General features: G+C 44.4%; 1 protein-coding gene across 1 annotated transcript in view; it reads right to left on the bottom strand.

Moving 5' to 3' along the window:
* Positions 1-5,410, bottom strand: part of LEPR (leptin receptor) — a 36,494-nt gene extending 31,084 nt beyond the window's left edge. Inside the window, exons 1-3 of the mRNA XM_086617175.1 lie at positions 5,371-5,410; positions 2,358-2,666; positions 1,522-1,639 (exon numbers count right to left, since the gene is read on the bottom strand). Of these exons, the coding sequence (XP_086473301.1) occupies positions 1,522-1,639; positions 2,358-2,666; positions 5,371-5,410 (467 nt within the window). The remainder of the gene's footprint in view (positions 1-1,521; positions 1,640-2,357; positions 2,667-5,370) is intronic.
* Positions 5,411-19,791: the final 14,381 nt, after the last annotated feature.

The raw sequence follows: 19,791 nt of genomic DNA, 5'->3' as shown, positions 1-19,791 counted from the left end.
GAAATCTGAGGAGTGAAACAAGTTCTCCAACGTCACGGGCGGTGCTGCATCCTGCCTTTGCAGCAAAAATAATCAAATACAGAAACGCCACAAGGACTCCAGTGAGTCGCAAGGGCCTCCTCTCACAAATTGCAGGACACTTACTGAATTCCCTTCAAAATACAAAGAACCTCTTCAACTCAGCTGGGACTCGAATCTCTTGTTCCATGGATGTTAAGCGTACCAAAAAATTGAATACAGAGATTACAACACTCGGATTACTGGCAAAGATTTTTCTATTGCAGTTGAGACTGGATGGAGGAGAAACAAAATCAGCTCTACTTCTCCCACACGTGTAAAGGCATTTCAGAACTCAAAGTCATGAGGAACACTGGAAATGGGAATTTACACAATATCTGATTTCAGCTTTAAAGTATCATGCCAACTAAACAACCGTGTTTGTTACCAGTTAATACACTTGCTTCCTACCCTGACTACGGGGATAATTTGTGTCAAGTGATACCTGGCTTTTTAAGTAGAAGTCATCTCCTGGAAATTCTGCTAATTCAACTACATACATAGAATCATGGAATCACAGAATGGTTTGGGTTGGAAGGGACCTTAGGGATCATCTCATTCCAACCCCCCTGCCATGGGCAGGGACACCTTCCACTACACCATGTTGCTCAAAGCCCCATCCAACCTGGCCTTGAACACTTCCAGGGATGGGGCAGCCACAGCTTCTCTGGGCAACCTGTTCCAGTGCCTCACCACCCTCAGAGGGAAAAATTTCTTCCTTAGATCTAATCTAAATCTCCCCTCTTTCAGTTTAAAGCCATTGCCCCATGTCCTATCACTACACGCCCTTGTAAAACGTTTAGCCTGCTTCCTAAGGAAATTAATTCCGTGTGTTCACACCATTCCTTCCAACCTATCAGTAATTCAGAAAAAATGGTGTGGTTTCTCGAGTGGAATCAAATAGATCTCTTTAGGATCAAGTCACAAGCCCTACCCACCCCGCAGCCAGGACCATGACCACCTACTACCATTCCAGAGAACACTGACCACAGTGACAGCTGCACAGGTGAGTGCCTCTCAGAGGCACCCATGTGATTAGGGTGATTATGGTAGCACTTGACATTGTATTAAATGTCAAGTAACATAATGACTTCAAGAGAGAGAATGCTATGGTCAGAAGCATAAAAAGGCAGAAGGAAGATTGCAGCTTTAAAATAAGCAATTGTAACAGCACAGATATTTTAGCAAGTCAACATTGATTTCTTCAAAGCATGGTAAGAAACATGGAAAGGATAAGGCAGGGGGGCACTCTCCATTCCAACCATTTCTCAAAGACAGAAACATAAACTTCCCATATTGCCTGAGATAAATTTTAGATGAGACAAAGGCACGTAACGTATCATCTGCTTGCAAAGCTCATGCTACCACTGTGCTGCAAGCCTGAGAGGCCAACGTTGATGTTTTAGAAAAGGCTTTCAGATTTCTCGTGCTTGTAGTGACAAATTTAATGGAGTCTGTACTTACACAGCATATAAAAGATTAACCTTCAAGTTGGTTCTCAAATACAAGTCCAAAAACCGCAGGCTACAAACTAACAGGTCCAGCTTGCCTTTAATCCAACACTCGACGTTCCAGTTGGAATCTAAACAAAAGAAAGGGATGAAACATTTCTCAACTATATTAAAACTGAAAATCCAGGGTAAAATTTACTCACGAAAAGAGGACAAATAACAGATATTGACAGAGGTGAGGCTGCACCCCAAGCATGCAAATGTTTATGAATAACTCTTGCTGAACTGGGCACCAGTATATGCCCTTAAACACCTAAAAGGCGTATGTGATACTGCTGCATTCTAATTATTAGAGAAGGAATAGAGAATTAGAGAAGTTTACAGGAGGAGAAAAACAGCCCAGGAAAAAATAATCCAATCTAATCCATGTACAGATATTTACTAAGGCATCACAATCCAGGCAGTAAAGATGGCACTTGCTCTCCATCTCTCCCATCTCCTGAAGAACTTTAAAGCCCGTATCCACAAAAATATTTCAAATATTTCTCATAGCGTCTAAACACCTTTGAAGATCTGGCTTATGTCCCCACATGCAGTGCTACGTATTTAATTCAGAATTCTCCTAGAAAGACTTTTTTTTTTTCCTCTTTGAAACTGTGCTATCCAATTTCCTTCCTCTTCCACTACAGACTTCTGGGAGGAAGGATTTTACCACACTGTGTGGTCTGCTCTGGATAAAAATGAATATTCATTCATACAACCCACTCCTATCCTCTCCTCTCAAACAACCAAAAACCCCAACCATCTTTTGAAGAAGTAACTTCTTATGTCCTTGAGTGGAAAACCTACCTATTTCCCGAGAAGCAGAGATACTTATTTCTGAAGGAATAAACTTCCTTGCTTGCATGCTTGCTCCATACAAAGAACAATCAAAGTTGTTATCACTCCAAAGGCAACACAGAAAACTTTCCTCGTTCATTAGCAAGGGAGGCTTGGTTTGGGATGCTCCATGCACTCTCCTCAAACCAGACCAGGTCTCTACAGCTCCAGCAGAGAAAGGACTCAAAAATGTCTCGTTCAGCAGCATAAAGGGTAACGTAAAGTTCCTGGGAGGAATTTGATGGACCATGCAATGGGCAACCGCCATTTGAAGCAAGTCTGCAACCACAAAAGCAAAGAAATAGAAAATAAAAGTTCAGATTACTTGACGATGAAGAGCGAGTGGCTGATGCTGGACAGAAACACCTCTTTCCAGGGGCTACTCCCCTCTGAGTTGCAGACAAAATTGCTAAAAACATCCCCTCTGAACTGGTGTCACAACCGACAGATGCCAGCCTTCTCCCCCGAAGTCACTACACCTAACTTTTTGTCTTCTCAACCTCTTGAAATAGGTCAAGACCAAGACTGTAGGGGAAGCATCTTTTTGGAGTACATTGGCTTGTAATTCGAAATAAAGTGAATCCTAAGCTGAAGTTCACACCTACAGAGGTATGAGTCTCCTCTCCCCCTGCAGTGCTGGGACACTTGCAATCCAGCTTTTACAACACAGCCCCATTACTGTCAAAAAAATAATCCCATTGGAAATACAACACATAGTCACATTTTAACTGTTAAATACCAAGGAATAGTAGTAGAAGAATATACGACTGGAGGTAGTTACACAACCCCAGAGCATTACCTGAGAAATGAGAAATTGGAAAAGAGTAATCTTTTCCATCGGACCTAGATTCTTCAGAATAAAATGGCTCCAACCACGTTTGTAGCTCTTGATGGTAAGTCATAGCTTGAATTACCTACCAATGATTTCAAGAATGATAAGCACGTCGGTTTTGGAAACAGCTTGCTCTAAAACACTGCATGAATTTCAAAGATTAAAGCTCTAGTTACAGAAAGGCATGTGGGTCATTAGTGTATTTTGCATTTAGCTTTTCGCTCAGTCAGGGAAGAACTATTTTAAGCAGTTCATTAGGGAGAAATTAATTGATGCTCTATGCCTTGCAATGGCCAAAATAAGAAAAACAGGATTTCCCTAGCACTATTTGATTAATAGCCCATAAGATAAGCTAAACAATATAAAAATACAAAAGGAAACTCCCATCAGGAGTTCCTGAAGGGTTCTGCTCTTTCCTCCTCTCTCATTTAACAGAGTTTGTGCCTCTGTTAAAGCTTCACCAGGCCTGCTGGCTGCACGCAGAGGATCCAGTCGACCAAGCAGACTATTAGTCCATAAGACACGATTAAAAAAGGACAAAGCAGTAAGGGACATGAAGGGACATGAGTGCCCATGAAGCAGGACAGACAACTACCACACTACCCAATTCGCAGAGTCAGCTGGGGGGTGGGAAGAGATTCCTGCCGCTCACCTCTTTTCCTAAAAAACAGCTGCCCCCTCACATAGCTCAGCAGACAGTCTCGCAGGGTTAATTAGATGTTACGAAGGCAAAACGTGTGCAGCTACTTACCACTTCTGCAGAAGTGGTGAAAAAAGAAAAGAACTAAAATGCATTACAATACAGAACACGTAGCACAGGATCGCCACAGCTCTTAAATGCCCATTGATAAACTGCAGCACGCATTGAGAACGTTTTCCTGCTGCAGGTGTAACACAGGAGGCCATCACTTACAGTTCTGGCCCTCAAGCAGTGGCTCATTTCACATCTTCGATGCCAGCCATGGCTACCTGCTTATTTGGAATCGGACGGAGATGGCCACGGAACAGATACACTGACTTTCAGGGATTACAGGCCATCATAGAATCACAGAATGGTTTGGGTTGGAAGGGAGCTAAAAGACCATCCAGTTCCAACCCCCCTGCCATGGGCAGGGACACCTTCCACTACACCACGTTGCCCAAAGCCTCATCCAACCTGGCCTTGAACACTTCCAGGGATGGGGCAGCCACAGCTTCTCTGGGCAACATGTGCCAGTGCCTCACCGCCCTCAGAGGGAAGAATTTCTTCCTTAGATGTCATCTAAATCTCCCCTCTTTCAGTGTAAAGCCATTGCCCCATGTCCTGTCACTACACCTCCAGCTTTCCTGTAGCCCCTTTAGGTACTGGAAGGTGCTGGAAGGTCTCCCCAGAGCCTTCTCTTCTCCAGGCTGAACAGCCCCAACTCTCTCAGCCTGTCTCCAGAGCAGAGGTGCTCCAGCCCTCGCATCATCTCCGTGGCCTCCTCTGGACTTGCTCCAGCAGCTCCATGTCCTTCTTGTGCTGGGGACCCCAGAGCTGAACGCAGTATTCCAGGTGCGGTCTCAGGAGAGCAGAGCAGAGGGGCAGAATCCCCTCCCTGACCTGCTGCCCACGCTGCTTTGGATGCAGCCCAGGACACGGTTGGCTTTCTGGGCTGCCAGCGCACGGTGCCGGCTCATGGTGAGCTTCTCATCCACCAGTGCCTCCAAGTCCTTTTCCTAAGAACGCAGAGCTCAAACTCGAAGTGACACCCTGGCTACACTGAACTAAACGGAAACTCCGCAGTCCTGACAGAACTAGGATTTCTCCCTTCCACTTTCGGACCCGTTAGGGTAACAAAACCCATTGCCCGTGAACTTCTATCTTACCCAATTTTGACTGGGGCGTTTATTTGAATGCGTCTTGACTCACCCCACACTTTCTACTGATGTTTCCTGATCTTAAAAGCCAGTTGCACTGCTTTTTGGGGTCAGACACATGGGCACAACCCTGAGAGTGCCAACACTGCAACTCGGCACAACGGTAACACCAGGTCCTTTGTGTGTTCTGGCTGCATGTTGTGGTAAGATACTAATCCAGTTGCACGACTTGAGACACCACTGTAAAACAGAAACAGTGATTACTCTTCATTCTACACAATTTCCAACAGGCTTGGTTTTTTATTGACTTACCCAACAGCACAAACATGGTCAGAATGATTTGCCAATACATCTTGTTTCGTAGAGCTGATCTGAAAAACATACAGAAAATTAACTGAGAGACGATAATTATCAGTCTGTTACTCCATCAGGGTTTCATTTCGGTGCACTTGAGTTAATTTGATCTTCCTTTCTGCTTACAAAGGTGTAACAAAATCAGCTGTCATTTGAGAACAAAAAACAAATGCTCAGAATATCAATACAGCTCCTCTTTCATAATTAGAGCCATATTATACCTCATTTCTTCAGGCTTTTGCTGCCCATTGTTCATCTCCTGGGTCTGCTCATCTGAAAGGCACTACAAATCCAAAGGACCACAATGCCCAAGAGGGACTCCATTTTCCAGGTGCAGCACTCGAGCACCCATTTCAATGGGGAAGACTTCACTAACCTTTACAGTAGTATTTCAGTACTGTTTCTTCATTTCAGGTACTTGGTTCTTTTTTATTTTCACCCCATAGTTACATAAATTCTGTTAAAACCCAATTTTAAGCATTTTTATACTTAAAAAAAAACCCACCTCAATAGAGGATATCAGAGTAAAACACACAGAGCTGGGTTGCCTCTGTAGTTAATCAGAACCAAGCAATTAGTAAAATTTACAGCTCAAGTCAGACAGAGAATGCTGGGGCAAGAAATAAGATTTGGGAAGTCCCTCCAAAGTATTGTCATTCCTTAAATATTTCTGAGAATAATTTCCTGGAGAACATCTATGTTGCCAAAGGAACTGGTGCCAGCGCTATGCAATCCACTGGCCTCCCAGTTTGGGGGTGCACGTACTGTACTACAGATGCACACACACTGTACGATACACACAGTGGGAGGGTTCTGGACAGAGAAGACCAGAAGGAGAGAAAAAGAGTAATTCCTTCCTGGATTTTCCCATTCCTACCAGTGCACAGTCTGACTATACCCCCGTTGTCACCCAGGGCAGCGCCTGCTAATAAAACCCAAGGATTTGGTCACCGTAAGGAAAGCCACCCTCTGCTCAGAGCTATCCCCCCTCTCCCTTTGTCCTTCACCAGAGACTTTGGTGTGATCATCCCGTGACTCCGACGCTGCTTTATGTCTTGACCGCGATTCAGTAGGTTTCAGGTAGACAATATCTCAGTACTCCTGTCTCCCTGTGAGCTCTCCCACAACGAAAGTTGGACTTGATCATCTTGAGGGTCTCTTCCAACCAGATGATTCTATGAAAGCCCTTGCAAATTTGACCTGGAGCCGGAGCTGAGCCGTTTCTTCAGCACAGCCCATCTTCATTTTGGTCTGCGAGATGAGTCAGTCCCATCCACTTTCCTCCCCATTCACCCGGGTTATAACCAGAGGACATTTTAAGCTCCATTTTGAGCAATTAAAGAGGAAAGCTCAAATTTTGAAAGCAGTGCTTCACAACCCCTACTTCAGAGGAAAATTTGCCTCTCAGCACAGCTGTTAGGAGGCCAGACCTCCCCATAGCTTCCATTAGTCTGTCTCCTAATAGGTGAATCATGAAGGCCAGAGGAATTATCTAGCTACAACCTTCTATTAAGTCTGTCATTTCACCAAGATTCAGGGCAGGATTATTTCCAAAAGCCTATGACTGAAGTCACCTATTTTTTTTTACCAAGTTTCTGACTGAAGAAAAAAAAACAACCAACATTTAAAATAATTTATTTGACATAAGTGTACACTATTCATACTGTTAAACATATGGTTTAATGAAAAACAGTCCATGTTCCTCTTTTACAGGTGCAACAAAGATTTGCTGTTCATAGCCCAACCACTTCTCCGCAGGAAACTGGCAGAGATCACTTCCATACGTTGTACAAGAAAGCCAGATGTAATTCAAAGGCTTATAAAGTCATCAATGTGTCATGGATGTTATGAAAAATGCTTTAAAGCTCTCATTTCCAACACAAATAAAAAAATTCTATCACCAAGAGCTCTAAATAATCCATAAAGTTATGGTCCATCACTTGCTTTCCCATCACAGGCACTGCAAGAAGCAGAAGCTGTCACCCAGATATCCTAGTCCTGCTGCTCCTGGATGTTTGGAGGAAAGAACCACTACTTTCCTACCAGAGAGAGCAACCAAAGGGATTCTAATATCAGCACTAATTTAACCACAATTAACAATATTTGGATCAGAAAGCAAAAACACAGTTCAGACCCGCTTGAGACATCTTCTTTTCCTACTTAGAATCATAGAATTCATAGAATCACAGAATGGTTTGGGTTGGAAGGGACCTCAAAGATCATCCAGTTCCAACCCCCCTGCCACGGGCAGGGACACCCTCCACTACACCAGGTTGTCCAAAGCCCCATCCAGCCTGGCCTTGAACACTTCCAGGGATGGGGCAGCTACAACTTCTCTGGGCAACCTGTGCCCAGAGTGAAAAATTTCTTCCTTAGATCTCATCTAAATCTCCCCTCTTTCAGTTTAAAGCCATTGCTCCATGTCCTGTCACTACACACCCTTGTCCAAAGCCCCTCTCCAGCTTTCCTGTAGCCCCTTTAGGTACTGGGAGGCTGCTGGAAAGTCTCCCTGGAGCCTTCTCTTCTCCAGGCTGAACAGCCCCAACTCTCTCAGCCTGTCTCCAGAGCAGAGGTGCTCCAGCCCTCAAATCATCTTCGTGGCCTCCTCTGGACCTGCTCCAGCAGCTCCACATCCTTCTTGTGTTGGGGACTCCAGAGCTGAATGCAGCACTGCAGGGGGGGTCTCAGGAGAGCAGAGCAGAGGGGCAGAATCCCCTCCACCTCCGTGTCACTTCTACCACACCGATCCAGGCTGATTTTTACCAAGGTGTTATTTTTCAATCCTGGTTCCAACAACATTCAGGAACAAAAACCCAGCGCTGTACCTGACCAAAAAGCACTGTAAGCTACACGTCACCAGCATTAGCTCCTTTTCCGTTCAAAGTTCAGCATCGCTTGTGTAAACTTGACACAGGAACTGGGGAAGAAGAGACAGCTACAGATAACTCCCAGGACAAGACCATTGTACTACTGGACCAGAGAGGGCTACTCAAAATTTGTTCTAGTGAGAATATTGAATTTACCAGAACTCCTAACTTCTTATAAGAGAGAATACAAGTTTTACAAGAACTGTTACAGGGAGCAGGAAATTAAACAAAGGAGAATTGTTAAAACGTGTAACTCTAGCTCTATCCCAGAGGCAGTAAGTTAAAATGGTTTTACGCAGAGCTGGGGCAGTATCTACACCAAAGAAAGGAATCAGGGCCCATTTTAATGCATCTGTCTTAATAAACTGCATTCTGAAACACCGACTTTGCTGCTGCTGCGTGCAAGAAATTTTCCAGTTTCACATGTAAACACCATGTTCCTCTGCATGCTAAGCTCTGCACAAAAAACTTCAGTAAGGAGAGTCCCTCTCGTTACAAAAACAGCCAATTTCAACCAAAACACAGCAGACACGACGAGCAAGGAGGAGAGCAGTGAAAATAAGATCATTTTTCTTTACAGGCTGGCTGAGAAGTCATACAATCCATTGGCATATCAGCCTGGGAAACATTTTCAAGCAGGGCTGGTGATCCCCAAACACCTGCTCACTGGGCACAAAGTGCTGAAAGTTTGCCTTTTCCTTCTGGAGCTGCCTTTTTTTTCCCCCTCCAGTTTCTTGTCTTGACAACTTACATGTCTGCATGTCTCCTTCCTCAACTCCAAAAGAAGGGGCTGACGTGAGAAGAGGACTGCAGTATGCGGCAGGTCCGCCTGCCCAGTTTGAACACCAGCGAACAGAGGGTGGCACTGGTGACTAAGGGTGCCACGTCTCTACAGTTCGTCCTGGATGAAACGGAGTGGCACAATCCTGACACCACTAAACTCCAGTGTAAAACTCTCACCGACTTTTACAGGGACAAAGACTCCAGAGGAGTAAACGTTGCAAGATCAGAGCCTCATGTATTAGTGGTTTCCAACGAGCAATTCCAAAGCCTACAGAAATTTATAGAAACTCAGTTGCCAGGATCTCCTATTTTTCCTCAAGTAATGCCACACACACACACAGAGGGTCTGAAGAGCTTTTTTTTTTTTTCTTTTTTTCTTATTTCTACTCTCCCAGAAAAACAACAACAGCTGCTGGTTAATGGGAAACAGGAACATAATACTGCAAGCATATAAACTGTCCCCGACTTTTGCAAGCACTCCGTTACAGCTGTTTTTCAATATTTAAAAGATCTCTATAAAGCATAAAAATATTTTAGTAATAATGCCTACGCACAGAGCCTTCTGGCCTGCTCTTTAAGGGTGCCGAGGGCTTTCCAGGCTTTTTTGGCAAGACCAGTGGCTCTCGCCCAGCCCTCCTGGGCATGGAATTTCATTGCACTTGTCATTCAGTGTAGTAGTAAAGTGTTTACTAAAGAGTTCAGAGTAAACAGAACACACAAAATAGCAACGGATACAACTTGAACTGAGCAATTTTGCCTTCTAACACCAAAGCTTTAACCAAGGCGACCCCAGTCGCGCGTCTCCCCGCACGCCAAGTACAGCAAAACATCCCAGACTCCGGAGGGTTTCTCCAGACTGTACGATTTCTCTCGACGGTGCTGAACCTAACCCCCCCATTCCGCACACGGCCACGCTGCTCCAAGAGGGTGGAAGGTTCCCAGCGCAGAGACGGACGGCAGAGCATCCACAGCCCAGCGGTCGCGTCTCCTCCTGCACCTCCGCTGCCACGGCACTGATGGCAGGGCTGACGTTCGTGCACGCTCGTGAGGCACAGTTTGAGAGACTTAAAGTTGCATAAATATTACTGATTTTGAGTCAGCAATAGAGAAAAGCGTTTTTAATAAACACTCACTGTATTTCACTAATGAGCATACATTGTTTTTTCCCTACATGCAGCTGTGAGAAGAGCTCCTCTCATTATCTGGCACTTCTTCATATCACAGCCACGCTTGGTAGTTACGGGCTTCCAGTGTTTTCATTAAAAACTCTATTTATAAACGCTGTCTCAATAATTAACATTAAATTTCCAAAGAGCTCTGCTGTCAGAACGGACTAGAATGGCTTCTGCAGCACCAGCAACTCACAGCCGCGTTCAGGGAGATTTCTTTTTTCTTTCGCTTTGGACACTAAGCCTCCAGAGAATAATAATAATAATAATAATAATAATAATAATAATAATAATAATAATAATAATAATAATAATAATGGTCTGATTTGGGTACCTCATGCCAATGGCCAAAGTTGTGGGTATCTCACGCTGACCGCCAGTTGTGGGTATCTCATACCAACTGCCAAAGTTGTGGGTACCTCATGCCGACCACCAAGGTTGTGGGCTTCTCATGCCAACAGCCAAAGTTGTGGGTTTCTCCTGCCAACTGCCAACGTTGTGGGTACCTCATGCCAACCACCAAAGTTGTGGGTACCCCACACCAACTGCCAACGTTGTGGGTACCTCATGCCAACCACCAAAGTTGTAGGTACCCCACACCGACAGCCAAAGTTGTGGGTACCTCATGCCGACCGCCAAAGTTGCCCGGTCCTCTCGAGAGCTGATCTGTGATGGAGAAGACCACCCTCGCCCACCGGCTGTGCTCCGTTCTCCGGCAGTATTTCGGCAAAAGGCGGTTCTTGCCCTGCGGCTCCGCGCCCCCCGCCGCCCCCGCCGTCGGGCGGGATGGAGCCGGCCGGGCCGAGGAGGGCATCACCCCCACGGGTGGAAAAAGCGTCCCGCGGAGCCGGGAGGAAGGGAAGCGGGCGGGGGGCCCCAACCTCACGGCTGTCTACGCGGGGGAAAGCCACAAATTAAAGAAATAAGCAGGAAAAAAAAAAAAAAAAAAGAAGTAAATTCACCGACCTACTTCGCTTCATTCCCGGAGTCTTAACCGACAGCCGAAGCGACGCCGCGGCGCTGATGTCTCCCGCTGGAAAGCTCCAGCCGGGGGGCGGGAGGGCCCCCGCCGCCGCCCCGCCCCGTCCCGTCCGACCGCCCGACGGGGCGGCACGGCACGGCACGGCACGGCCCGCCCGCCTCTTCTGGCACCGCCCGGTACCCGCGCGGCGGCCCGGTACGGGCTGGGGGGGGCAGGAGTGTTTTCCCTAAATAGAGCCCTTTCAGGGAACGATCAGTGCTGCCTGGATCCGCCCATTTGTTGGGAATTTAATTAACGTTCCGGTTAAATATTCCTCTCGGTGGTTTTAACGGTGGAGGCCAGTCGCTGATGTAAAAAGTGGCATCGAGAAGGACAGGGAATGCTCGCGAGCTCTTAAGCCTATTTGTTGTGTTTCCCGAGGAAGATTTCTGAATTTTCGCAGAATGGTAGCCATAAACAGGAATTATTAGTCACAACACAAACGCGTCTGCTTGTCAGGAGGACAAAAAAAGATGCGCTTCCTTTAAGTGGCACATTAAGGCACTGAAGCAGCGCTGCCCGACTCAGTTTTGGCAAATTGTTGAACGATGTACTAGAAAATGAGTAACAGCATCAGGATTTGGTCTTGAAAATCGCGTTCATTAAAGTTGTGAAAATGTTAATATTAGCAGCTTGCCAAAGACTTCCAAAATGCATGAAGTGCGGGAACGTACAACATAATCCGTGTGCAACACAGAACTACTTTAATCCGAAAGTGTGAACAACAGCGTAGCGCTCACCAGTCCTGTAAGAACACCATTTTGAAGAAGAAAAGCAGTTTTACAGTCTCAAACAGATTCACAAACAACCCAAGGGTAGATGATTGCTTTAAGAAAACAGTTATTCCTAAACTCTTATTTAAAAACCTTGTTTATACGTGACAGAATGCAACATTGGGCAAAATTATGAAAGTTTTGCCATCACCTTCACTGCAGAGATGATTTCACCTGTAGTATTAGGTATCATCTGAATTTGTATTTTGATTGATTTTGACATGGTAATTTGTCCTCCGATTGTTTAAAGACAAAAATCAGAGCTTTATTTTGAAAGTAAATTATTATCCCGTGTCTTCTGATTTTTCTAAAGAATTTCCAGCCTGGATCAGGCCCACAGTAGAACACGCACCAGGAGCACCTTGTCTCTAACACTGGTCCGTGCCAGGTGTCACTAAAGATACGGCAAGAAACCTGACCAAAGGAGACTTGGAAAAAATACTAAAACAAACAGCAAAAGCAGAGATTAAGTTACAGATTAGCGATAACCTCCTTAAAACAAACAGTGAAAGTAGAGATTACAGGTTTGCTATGACCCCACGTTAGATACGGAATCTCTTCGGTTTGCCATAAAGATAACAATGTTGACCGTAGCATTAGGAGCAGGATAACAAGGGGGCAAGGAAACTAAAATTACTGTAGCCACAGTAGGGAGAACACTGCAAGGGTTTAATGCATGAAAACAGAGTTATGAAAAATTAGCACTTGAAAGCAAGACCCAGGCACTGGTATTTTAACCAAATCTGTTACGTGGTAATACAATAAGAGTTAAGAAAAAAATAAAAATAAAATCTGGATGTGACAATATGTGATTTCTAAAACATACAAGTTCCTCGAGTGACCACCCGTTTCACCCACGCCCCAGGCCTCCCAGCACCACTCCCCTTTCCACACACGCACATTTTAATTCTTACACTACCTGACAGCCAATTCTCTTTTAATTTAAAACTAGTGGATAAAAAGCACATTTTCCTCCGCATTTTGACCCTTTTGTGCTTCAGTGTTTGTCCTGAGTAAAGAGCTCTTTCAGAAAAGAGCTGACGCAAATGTAAAACCTATTTAACCGGAATTTCCAATTAAAAAACAAACCCCCAAAGTTATGTCAAGGAACTTAAAGTGAGCACTGAGCCCTGCCAGAAAAGATGCACTTTTAATCTTGCTTGTGCTCATCCTTTTTCTTGGAAAAGGCAGTGAGAGTTCAGAACCAACATACCAGAGACTGCTAAGTCCCAAATATGTGCAACTGACGTTTTTTTACAATTTTTTTTTCTTTTCAACAATATTGTTTTAAAACAAATGCAAGAACAGTCTCTCTGCTTCATAAGGTTTGAAGAAAAATATTTTTATTTACTTACTGCAAGCTCTTCTTCAAGTAAACGGACTTGAACACGAAATCATACCATCTTTTGTATTGTGCAAATAGTTCTGCCACGGCTGTATAAACAAACCTACTGATGGCTTTAATTTATTTATTGACTTGCTGTAATTCATGATCCATTTCCTCAAAGCCACATCAGCCAATTTCGCTCCTTATTAAAATAACCACCATCTCTAATTGATAAATTCTGTTTTTAAAGTATTTCTGTGTTCTAAGACGACAGTTTGGGAAATGACTCGATGCAGTTTGGGGAATCTGACACAATTTGTGTCTGAGTTCTTGTACCCCAGACTTGCAAAGTGTAAGCAAAAGCTGTCACAAGCTGTCTACTCTGCCATGTCCCTGCTAGGCAAGATACGAAGAGAGACCACCAGAAAATAACTTTTGATCTAGGTGAGAACATCTTGAGACAAACATTTGACAGAGTACGTTTTCTTTCACTTCCCCATGTAGCACAGGTGTTCAGTGAAACAGAAAAACAATCCCCTAGGTAACCTACACTAGTGCATTTTTATTTCTTTTTTTCTAAAGGTTTTTTTTTTTTTCCTCCCTTAACATCTAAACTAAATCTTCTTGAAGTTTAATCCTCTTACTTTTTCATGTTCTGGAGAAAGACAGAAGAGAGGCAATTCCTCCTTTCAGAAGTCCTTTGACGTACGTTATGTTGTTGTCTCATACTGATCATCCTTTGTGTAAACTAAAACTCCAGTTCTTTCCGTCTTTCTGTACAGATCATCTTTTCCGGAGACCTGCTAAGCCTTGCTGATCTCCTTTGAACTTACTCCTGTGGAGCTCCCTCTTTTCTGAAGAGCAATGCCCAAAGTACTCCAATCAAAGTCTTGGTGGTGCTATTTAGGGGGGAAGAAACATCTCACTCTTCACATGAGACAACCCTGTTGACACATCCCGTAGGGATGTTTGCTTTCCACCCCACCAGCAGCGCCTGTGTTGACTCAGGCTCGCTTTGTGCATCTCCCTAACCCTCAGATCCTTCCTGTAGAACTTTTGTTTGGGCAGTTGATTATTCCTCAGCTTTGCACTCATCTTTATTGAATTACAGCCTCTTTACTTCAGAGCACTTCAGCAGTTTGTCAAGATCCCTTTGAATTCTAATCTTGTTCTCTAAAGCGTTTGCAAGTGTAGCTGGCATTTTGTTATCCAAAGATTTAATATAACAGGCACTTTTTAATTATTCAAGGACTTATTGAAAATATCAAATAGTTTTAGTCTTCAGGTGTGCCCCCGAACAACCACCCCTCAGCCGGTCTTCAAATCTGTGACTTGTTGGCTGCTCTTTTTTTCTTTTTGCTGCAAGTTCCTTTCTGTCCAGCTGAACACGTTGCAGCCATTTAATGCAGACTAGACTTCCCTAGCTTGCTTCGGAAAAAGTCACGTGAGACAGCATCAAAAATATCACTAAAGATAACACTCTGTGATGTTCTAAGTTTTCCGTACCTGTAGGAAATCCCCTCACTACCAAAAACGTTTGCTTGGTCACCCTGAGGGACCCTTTTGGTTCCATCTGTCCTTTGTCTTTCGGATTTACCCCTACATGCTGGTGTTATTCTTTTATAAGTCCTCTTCAAGAATTTAACTTAGCTTTCAATTCCAACTAAAGTTTCCCATAACTGAAGAAAATATTATTTCCTCCTCTACTCACTTTCCTGCCTTTAATTCACATTGGAGCAGATGCTTTCCTGCCTTTCATGTATATTTTTTCCAAGAAAACGCCAAGTCTTCTGGACAACTCTTCTCTTGAGACTTACTTTCTATTTGATATTCACCATAATTGAGTGTATTGAAGTTTTCTTTCTCAAATACTGTCTCTGTTCTGCTATTTTCTTACATCTTCACATTCTCAAATGGTTCCTCTTTCTCAGTTCAGAGAAAAAAAAAAAAAATCTAGAAGAGTCTTCTCTCAAGCTGTTAACCAGCTCTGGTTAAAAAGGTCCTCATCCACCTGACCTGTTCTCCAGCCTCAGCACAGCATCCCCTCTTCTTAGGGCTTCACCCTTTGTGGAAGTGGAGCATTTTTTGAAGAGTCCTTTTATAAATGCAAACAATAAGGACATTTATTTTCTCTCGGGCTCCACATTTCACCTCAGACTTTCTCCCCTGAAGCATTATAAAAATAAAAAAATTCAGAAAGCAGTTCATTTTTGCTTCTGCAAGAACATTTTGCACTTAATCTCTCTGCACCTCTTTGGCAGCATCCATGTCTAACTGGCCAACCAAGTGCTTGCTACTGCATTAAGACCACCAACAAAATTAAATTTTACTTTTTGTGCACCCACAGAAATGCTCTCTGCAATCTGCACTGCAAATGGAAAATAGCAGAGGTGGTGATTAAACATGTTCTGTGCATAAAATATGTTCTTTCCTCTGAAAGTCATCTGTTTCCCACGGCCGTACACATATTACAGTCCTGTACTTTGACTGATAAAATAAATTGGCATCAAATACACTAACCAACTAAGCTTTTAGCTGCAGAATCAAAAAAAAAAAAAAGAGTCATCTTATAAAAAAGAGCAATTTAAGAGACATTAAAACTTATTGGACATACCCTTATCAAATACAACCAGGTAATTAAATGTATGTTCTTCCTCTTCTGGAAGCTCCTAGCAGCTGTGTGCTAACCATATTAATTTAATAAAGATAACCTAAGAAACACACCTTTCTAATTTGGAGCAGGAGAATTTCTCCCTATTGTTCAGAACTTCCCTGTTGATTCACGTGGTTGTAGGACAAAAAATTAAAGGGTTGCTTTGGACTGGAGAAATCATGGCAGCTCTGGGAGCACACGCGTTCCCCTTCCAGGACTTTTTACAAGGGCGTGTAGTGACAGGACAAGGGGAAATGGATTTAAACTGAAAGAGGGGAGATTTAGATTGGATCTAAGGAAGAAATTCTTCCCTCTGAGGGTGCTGAGGCACTGGAACAGGTTGCCCAGAGAAGTTGAGGCTGCCCCATCCCTGGAAGTGTTCAAGGCCAGGTTGGATGGGGCTTTCAGCAACCTGGTGTAGTGGAGGGTGTCCCTGCCCATGGCAGGGGGGTTGGAACTGGATGATCTTGAAGGTCCCTTCCAACCCAAACCATTCTGTGATTCTATGATTCTTTAGATATTCTACTAATGCACTATGAGAGGATGCTCCCTGTCCCAAAAAGCATGCAGGAAGCAACAGAAGGACACCAAGAGACAGCTGAAAACCTTAAGAAATAATAGGCTAATATTGAACAAAGCTTTGATTTAGAGCCGTTTGGCTTTTAACTGTAGCTCCCCTAGCACAAGTATTCCCACCCTGGCTGAAGGAGGTCAGTGGCCCACGATGGATGTGGCAGTCCATGTTGCATCTAGTAGTGTGCTGCTAAACACCTACTGGAAACACACAGAAGTGAAGGGAAGAAATCACTGCCAGGCTAAGGTCAGTGTTGTCCTCAGGATATATATGCTCAGCTGCATATTCTAAATGCTCAGAAATGTGTCCATTCAAATATTCCATTCCTAATATAGAGAGAAAAAATTGGAGAGAGACCTAAATATATGTAGATTGTGATACATACTACTATGACCAACTTAAATGGAAGTTTTTGAGGCAAGAAGATAGCTGCAGAGGATGAAGTAATTGAGTGAGTCACATAGACAGAAATTACACAAAGCTGGTAAGTCTCTGAAGATAACAGAGACTTTGAAAATTATTCATGAGAGAAGTGTAAAAAGTTTGATTCATATGCAGCAAATTGCCCACTTTTGCATCATGCCTTTTTTTCACACATTAATAATTCAAGTCGATAGACACATCAGGTTTCTAGATTTTTATGTTTCCTTGTGCTTTCAAGCTTCTGTGTTACTTCCATTCACATCTCGGAGTTTACCAAAGAAGACTGTCTGAAGCATCTATACAAAGAGTACTAAAAATACTTATGAACAGTAGGCATTTTTGCAGGAAAAACATGTCATCTTCTGGATGCATCAGTGCCAAACTTGCTCACAAATTGGCAGGCAGTGCACAAGTCCAATGGGGAGGTTATCAAGAAGACCGTGGTGCGTGGTCAGAAGACAAGAGACAACAGGCATAAACTGAAATGAAAGCATTTATAGAAATAAAAACTTTTCCCCTATGAGGACAGGCAAGCAGTGGAACAGGAAGAGGAGCCTCCATCCTTGGAGGTTTTCAGGACCAGAATGGATAAAGACTTGAGCCACCTGGCTTCATGTCGCAGCTGGCTCTGCCTGAGCAGAAGGTTGTTTTAGAGAGTTCCTGAGGTCCCTTCTAACCTTACATACCCAGTGATCCCACCATCCTGTGCGAGTTGTATCTCATCATCAAGACAAATTAATGACAACTTAGTCAATATATGCTTTAAAAAAATAACTGGGAAAGCAATTAAAAACAAAAACCTAAACAATTTTCTCCCTTATGAACGCGTTCCTGCATCTGTACACATGCAGAGATGCGTTTGATGCTCTACGTTATCCTGAAGAAACGTTTTTCTGAAGGCAGCCAAGCTTACAAGGTTTAAGTCGAGCTTGTAGCTGTGATTGCTCACCAGCACGGCAGCCTGAGCACAGCCCAAAAGGCTCTGGCCATGCTAACTGGTCTTGTAAGCCCTGGGGAGCAAGTCACCGTGGCTCTGCACGCTGAGCCTCCTGCCTCAAGCGCAGCCCCAGGAGAACGGGTCTGTGGTGGTCCTAGACCTACACTGTGCAAGTGCACGGTGTCCTGCTGGCCATACGGACTTGTCAGCCAAGGCCTCCACTACTTGCCCCATGTCTGTGTAGATTCGATGAGTTTGATCCTAAGTGAGTCCCCTGGAACTGGTCTCAGCCCATCACGTGTTCATCGTTAATACCGGTGATTCTTCTCGTCTTGCCTGTTAAAGTATAAATAATCTCCTCAGGGCAAGCGATGTCCCCTGGAAACCTTTGTTCCTTGCCTACCACGGTGAGCCCTGACCTCAGCTAATCAGCAAAATCAAACCAGAGTCTTACCTCGCAGCAGGAGAAAGATGATCGCTGACAGCAAGGGAGACTTCAGCTGCGTCTTCGCCATAGCCCCAGAAGCGCTGTTGCACGGTGACGTTGATTTTTCCGTGGGCTCAGTCAGATTACAGAGACTGCACACACCATTTTTCTCCTTGCCTTAGCCAGGAATCTGACCAGACAACACCATGCGCTGTACCCGGCTCCGTTCCGATGTGGAGAACCACCTCGGTCTCCCTCCATCCCATCACAAGCTGTGTAAGAGCCTTTCTCTCTTTGTCCTGGCCAGATGGGTCACATCCAGATTCTCCAGTTTTCTGTTTGCTACTGCCCTCTCTCCCCAGTTGATGGTCTTACAATGTATTTGAGTCCCTTTTCCGAGCTTCAAGATAGTTCTTTCCATTTATAAACAGGATTTGCTCCCATTTGCTCCTCCCTCTTGGCTGTCAGTCTTTCTAGTCCTTTGTTAGGACTTTTCCTTCAGCCTGCCAGAGGGATCAGGTCCTGTTGGCAGCTATTCTAAAAGCTTACCTAGGAGGCTTGTTCCCTTCGCATGTCCTTCCCCAAATCCTATCCTTCTCAGCAGACAGGCACCATGCAGGACATACCCCATATAGAATCATAGAATGGTTTGGGTGGGAAGGGACCTCAAAGATCATCCAGTTCCAACCCCCCTGCCATGGGCAGGGACACCCTCCACTACACCAGGTCACTAAAAGCCTCATCCAACCTGGCCTTGAACACCTCCAGGGATGGGGCAGCCACAACTCCTCTGGGCAACCTGTGCCAGTGCCTCACCACCCCCAGAGTGAAGGATTTCTTCCTGAGATCTCATCAAAATCTCCCCTCTTTCAGTTTAAATCTGTTGCCCCTTGCCCTGTCACTACATGCCCTTGTAAAACATCCCTCTCCAGCCTTTATGTTTAAAGCCTGAAGGGCACCAAAACCCCTCTGAGAACTTAGAGCTGGCAGATGCAAGGGTCGTATCCCAACCTCTTTGCAAGAACCAGCTAAGCCTGTGACGTTCCCAAATGCTTCTGAGCACGATCATACAGCCTTGATGTTCGTAAGGCGTGATTCTTCATTTATGCAAATCTGCAATTACTTTAGCAGCAAAGCGTACAATGGAGATTTTGGAGAAGTCTCCAGTCCCTCAGGGGACAGTCAGCTCTGATGGCAGCCCCGGCTGTGGCCAGCATGGGGTCAGGACGGACACGGAGCTGCTAAGATGGAGGAGGAGGAAGGAAGAGAAGAAACCAGAGCAGCACCAAGCACACTTGGCTTCTCAAGGGACACCTCCCTCCTGTTCAGCTGAATCAGTGGAATAGGAGGGAGGAATATATAATATTTCATAACATATTCTTAATTCTTTTTATAGTTAGGGAGCTCTAGCTGTTAGGAATAAGC

Source organism: Tauraco erythrolophus, chromosome 10, assembly GCF_009769465.1.
Source record: "Tauraco erythrolophus isolate bTauEry1 chromosome 10, bTauEry1.pri, whole genome shotgun sequence".
In the NCBI taxonomy this organism is placed as follows: domain Eukaryota; kingdom Metazoa; phylum Chordata; class Aves; order Musophagiformes; family Musophagidae; genus Tauraco; species Tauraco erythrolophus.
This window is presented reverse-complemented; position numbering and strand designations above follow the sequence as displayed.